This window comes from Lipotes vexillifer, unplaced genomic scaffold (genome assembly GCF_000442215.2).
Source record: "Lipotes vexillifer unplaced genomic scaffold, Lipotes_vexillifer_v1.1 scaffold242, whole genome shotgun sequence".
NCBI lineage: Eukaryota > Metazoa > Chordata > Mammalia > Artiodactyla > Lipotidae > Lipotes > Lipotes vexillifer.
The window spans coordinates 2,523,376-2,529,375 of record NW_006771376.1 but is presented as its reverse complement, the minus strand read 5'-3'; the positions used below and the strand labels follow the sequence as shown (position 1 = coordinate 2,529,375).

General features: G+C 42.6%; 1 protein-coding gene across 1 annotated transcript in view; it reads left to right on the top strand.

The window, feature by feature from the left end:
- Nucleotides 1-1,028: 1,028 nt before the first annotated feature.
- NUP133 (nucleoporin 133) overlaps nucleotides 1,029-6,000 on the top strand; it is a 62,896-nt gene continuing 57,924 nt past the window's right edge. The window contains exons 1-3 of the mRNA XM_007446711.1: nucleotides 1,029-1,297; nucleotides 2,955-3,073; nucleotides 5,672-5,775. Of these exons, the coding sequence (XP_007446773.1) occupies nucleotides 1,116-1,297; nucleotides 2,955-3,073; nucleotides 5,672-5,775 (405 nt within the window). The 5' untranslated portion in view covers nucleotides 1,029-1,115. The remainder of the gene's footprint in view (nucleotides 1,298-2,954; nucleotides 3,074-5,671; nucleotides 5,776-6,000) is intronic.

Sequence of the window (6,000 nt, the reverse complement as noted above, 5' to 3'; positions counted from 1 at the left end):
TGAACCAAGGCAGAGGCAGTGTAGATGTGGTTTCTACTACAGATGCTCAGTACAATGTCCCCGGTGTCACAGTGGAGGAGAGTGTGAAGAATGACCCTAGGACAGAGCTCTTCCTTTGTTTTTTGTTTTTTTTTTTTGCGGTACGCGGGCCTCTCACTGTTGCGGCCTCTTCCGTTGCGGAGCACAGGCTCCGGACGCGCAGGCTCAGCGGCCATGGCTCACGGGCCTAGCCGGTCCGCGGCATGTGGGATCTTCCCGGCCAGGGGCAAGAACCCGTGTCCCCTGCATCGGCAGGCGGACTCTCAACCACTGCGCCACCAGGGAAGCCCAGAGCTCTTCCTTTTGCCTTGGCCAACTGCCCAGTTTTACCAAATGGGGCAGAAGTGGTAGTAAGATAGGGGTCCTAATGAAAGCGTGCAACCAGCTTTTAACGATTGAATTGTGACGGGTCTGCAGGACTTCCAGGTGAAAGCGTCCACTAGGCGGCTGTCAGAAGCCTGTGGTTTTTGAGCAGGATCTGGTTAGCGATACGGACTTGTGGCGTCACCAACGTGAATGGGAAATGACAAACCTAAAGAATAACATCTAAAACACCTAGTGTGAAACCAGTGTCAGATTTAACACTTTTCCTCCCTTCTCAGCTTGGACCAGGGAAGAACTCATTTCCCAAGAGGCTCAGGAAGGACCAGCGTACAGAGGCTTTGCGTTCCAGTTGCTGGAGGGCCACCGCCACCCGCCGGACTGAATAAGGGCACCTGCTTTTGCTGCTTCACTTCCCTGGAAACTCCGGATTCTCGCCGCTCCAGAACGGGACCACGTGCACACAGTCCCTCTCCCCGTCTAGGTGCCACCGTCTTGACCACGCCCCATGGCTCGACGCTACGCTGTACGTCACCACCCCACCCCCTCCTTCCCGGTTTCTCCTGACTTCCCGACCACGCCCCGCGCCTCGGCGCGGCCCTTTGGCGTCATCACGGCGCGCCCCGTGGCCTGGCGCTGCGCTTTGACGTATTCAGCACTCTCTCTCCCTCCCCTCAGGTGTTCAAGCTTCGCGCGCTGACCGAGGCTGAGCTCTACGGTTGAACGTGCGCTCTCTGTAGCCTCTCCCTTGCGTCATGTTCCCGGCCGTCTCCTCTCCGCGGACCCCGGGGCCCGGGGCCCGAAGGGGCCCGCTGGGTGGAGTCGGGCCGGGCTCCACGCCCCGGGCGACCATTAGGAAAGGTCTGGCCCTGGGGTCTTCGGTCAGCTCCCCGGTGCTCTTCTCGCCGGCCGGCCGTCGTAGCTCGCTGAGCTCGCGGTGAGTGATCGTCCCGGGTTGGGTTCGGCGACTCACAGGCTCACGGGCCTCCCGAAGCCACCGGAACCGGGGACGGCGCGGGACGCCAGAGTATTGGGAGAAGAGACCTCTGTCACCCTTGCATCCTTGTGTGTTGTTATTTCAGCCTCGCTTTGATTAATTCATCAGTTGAGTCTTCACATCATGCACTTTGCATGGAATTACCTTTGTGTAGAGGTGAAGAACACACTGGATTAGAATCAGTGGTACCCGCCTCACCCTTAGTACCCCTGTGATCTGGTGTAGGTCACTCATGATCTCTTCGTCTGCGAGATGGCGATAATGATACCTGACCTGAGCCTGCGAGGAGTCAGTATGAAATGGCACGATGCAGATGTAAAGTGGAGAGTGAGGACCTCAAACCCTGGAAAATCATTATATGTGCTTAACATACTAACTGCCCTTAATATCCGCTGGTGGATAATTAAAGGGATTTTAGCTACAGAAGTTAGCTTTGTAGCTAAATTAATAGGGAAAAGGCTTTCCATAAGCAATGAGATAAGACTAGTTTTGTTACCAAATAAAAGCGTGCCACACCAGTTCACGTCACTCGTGAAACCGTGGTCTGCATCTCCCCTTTCATAATTAAACTAGAATTTTAGAAGCTAACATGTGTCTTGAGTGTTTTCTTTTGAATTCGTCTATCAAAAATGAATTTTCCCCTGCAAAAAGACGGTAATACTGGATCTTGAACTTATAGTTAAAATTTATCTATAGAAGTTTGCAATACTTTAAAGGAGAAATGATTTTTAAAGAATACCTTGTATCCTTTTGCGTTTTGTAAAGTGCTCTTTAAATGGTAATCTTGTGATTGTTTTCTGCTCCTTTTGAGAAAAGTCAGTGAATAAGTCATACTTGGTTTTCTTTTTTTTTTTAAATTTCTTCTTACCTTTCGGTAATCATTGAAAGAAAAAACCTTTGTTATAATACTTTATCAGAAACAATGCTCTCAATCACTCTGCATCTCCTCAGTTAATCCTGTGATAAGACGTAGAATAACTTTTATACTAATAAATTTTCACTGGTTTTCTGAATGTTAAGAAGAAGGGGAGAAGGAAATATAATTTCTACCGCTGTATCTGTTATCGAAGACCAGGTAGCAGCAGATACTCACGACCCCATTTAATTTCTTGATTTTGATTGTATAAATCTGGTAGATTCTTATAATTCTGTATCTGATGAGCGCTTAAAGATAACCTAACCCAATGTTTGTAAAACTTTTTTGACCACAGAGTATGATAAACTCTATATTCTATTTCGTTTTTTAAAAATGTTGATTGAGACCCATAATTTGAAAAACACTGATCTAGTCCAGCCTTCTTATTTCACAGCTAAGGAGGTAGAGTTATAAAGAGTTCAAGTGAATAGATAATGCATCTAATTATTAGAGCGTGAAAGTCTGAAGCCAAGTTTTCCTAAATCCTGTCAGCCTTTTTTTTTTAATGAAAAATAAATTTAATAACACAGTATATATGAGCCAGAGTTTTTTCACTGTTATACTTCATCTTCTTGTTTATCAGAGATTTTCTCTTTATTGCAAAAATATATACATAAAAATTATAATGAATAATGGAAATTTTTAAGTTATGAGTGAAATAATATGGTCCCGTTTCTTTAGAGGAACACCTACACGAATATTCCCGCACCACTCCATAACTGAGTCTGTGAACTATGATGTGAAAACATTTGGATCTTCTCTCCCTGTTAAAGTCATGGAAGCCTTAACATTGGCTGACGGTGGGTATCATTTTCCATTTGTCTCTGTTAGCAATGCAAAATGAAGCCTAGGTCTGGCACGGAGATTGAAATTTGTGCTTTCTCTGGTATACCTTCACTTCAGTGGAGAGAAATAGGTGGCTTATTTGGTTTTTCATTGTAATTGAGAAATATGATAAATTTGGGAAGCAGAATGAGTTCATTTTAGCACAATCAAAATAAGTGTTTATGGCTGTACATACTGTATATGCAAAAGTTAGTCCAATTGCAAAAGTTAGTCCAATTTCAAAAGTTGATTGAGTGTATGAAGTTTAGCTTTTTAAACAAAATCCAAAAAACTACTGCCTTACATTATTGGGTTTAATAATTCAGTAGAATCAAGTCTTACCTCCATTTCTGGATCCTATGTAGTACCCTGGAGGCTGTATGCACAAATTTATGTTATCAATTTGGTGCATCATTAGAAGATTCTCCTGGCAGACAATTAGAGTGGAAGTGTGGACGGTGCAGCCAACACAAGCTTTAGAAAGACACCGTTAAGGATGAGTTGGGGTGACTAGAAGAGCAAAGTTCAGAGCATCCTGTGATTTCCTGGAACAGTGTTTTTGAGACTGCAGGTAGTGACTGAAATCAGTTTAGTGGCTCATGACCAGCATTTTTTTAAAAAATGAAGTGAAATAGATTGTAAAATATCAGAGTGCTTCTCATTTTGTTTTATTAAAATTGTGTATGAATGCATCGTGATGTAAAATGGATTTCATACTGTGAATGACAGTCACAAAAGTTTAAAGTACTCCGTTCAACAAGAAGGAATATTTCTCATCAACTTGAACCAGCACATCTTGTCAGTAAGTCCATGGGAGCTTCAGGTCCAATTATTTTCAGGCAGCTAATCTTCCATGAACCTCTGTCATGCATTGTTCCTATTTTAAATATATATTTTCTTTTCCCATCTAAAAATTTCAGCTTAAATTGCATTTAAACCTTTTGACACACTCCTGGTTCCTGCCACCAGATCATGTTAATAACAAATAGTACACAGCCTCAGAGGAGAGAGTCTCTAAAAATCAGGATGTGTAAATGGAAGACTGTGTAAACTTGAGAGGAACTCGTCCTCACGTGGAAACTTCCAAGTGCTAGTCAGTTGGTGTGCTGTGTTAGCGTCCTCGAGGGTTCACCAGTGGAGGACTTGGAGCTGCTGTAGTGCTTTCAGGAAAAGAAAATATGGAGCAGATACTCCAGTTCAGCAAAAAGCCCACCCTTAACCTAGTTATGATGTGATATTTTAGCTTGTACATTATTGATGCCTTTTATTTTGCCCCTCTACCCTGACTTTATTTTTATTTATTTATTTATTTATTTATTTTGCGGTACGTGGGCCTCTCACCGTTGTGGCCTCTCCTGTTGCAGAGCACAGGCTCCGGACGCGCAGGCCCAGCGGCCATGGCTCACGGGCCCAGCCACTCCGCGGCATGTGGGACCTTCCCAGACCGGGGCACGAACCCGTGTCCCCTGCATCGGCAGGCGGACTTTCAACCACTGCGCCATCAGGGAAGCCCTACCCTGACTTTAAACGAAGAGCAAAGCTCACATTAATTAAATTTCTAGGGCCGCTAATACATTTACTCAGGTTTACCACCAACATGTACAACAGCAATAGAGCAGTCCCCCTTATCCACAGGCGTATGTTCCAAGACCCCCAGGGGATGCACCGGACCCTGTGTGTACTGTGTTTTTTCCTGGACATACATACCTGTGATAAAGTGTAATTTATAAATTAGGCACAGTAAGAGAATGTCCAAGTTGCCAGCGTCACTTCTCTGTGCTTTCAGCCATGTTTAAGTAAAATAGGGTTACTTCAACACAGGGACTGCGATACCGCGACAGTGAATCTGATAACCTGCACTACGACTATAAGTGGCTAACGGGCGGGTGGTAAAGGAATGATTCACCTCCCCATCAGGACATCGGGACAGTGTAAGATTTCATCACAAACTTAAGAAGTGTTATTTCTGGAATTTTCCATTTAATATTTTGGACCGCAGTTGATCACGGGTAACTGATACCACGGAAACCGAGGATGAGGAGTGACTACTGTATACTAATTTAGTTTTGTCACTTAATACAGAATGTAACCCTTTAGGTCACCATATAATGAAGTAATTTATCATACTTTCAAAGAGCTCTTATTTGAAAATCTTGTTCTTTTGAAGGAACGTGATTTTTCCTTGAAATATTTTATATATTTAATGAGAAGGTTTATTATTTGTGTTGTTTTATCAAAATTATGAATGTTACTAAATATGATATTATAAAAAGTAAGATATCTGTCTGTAACAAAACTTAAGAAATATTATACCTAGGCCCAAAATATACTTTTTGCCTTTAGATATATTTCTAAAAGTAGTTGTCAAAGTTAAATGGATCTCTTGTTTCGGATATTAATAACTCTTGAATTATTCAAGAGTATTTTTTGTTGTGAGTTAACCTCGTGTGTGTGTGCTGATTACTTTTTTAGGTGAAGATGGTGGCAATGAAGAGGATTTTGGTGTGAGGAAGTTTTAAGTTTTTCTTATTCATACTTTAAGATTAATTACGTACCTCATTTTTTTTCTTCAGTTGATGATCAGCTGACTGTTCACATAGATGAAGGTGGATGGGCTTGTCTGGTCTGCAAAGAGAAACTCATTATTTGGAAGATTGCTCTGTCACCTATTACCAAGGTAATGGTTCTTTAGAGAGCTGGAAAGAGAGAGGGGAGAGGATTCCTATTGGCTTTGAATTTTTACCCTAAATTTTTAGAGTTGTTGGAGGACCATAATTTGAATCTACTCAAGCATTATAGATTTGCATTTTCATAGCAATATGAAATACTGAGCATATCATTTCAAAAAATTTTCTCCCCTTATCATGATTTTAAGCAAGATCCATCTTACTTACATTTAATA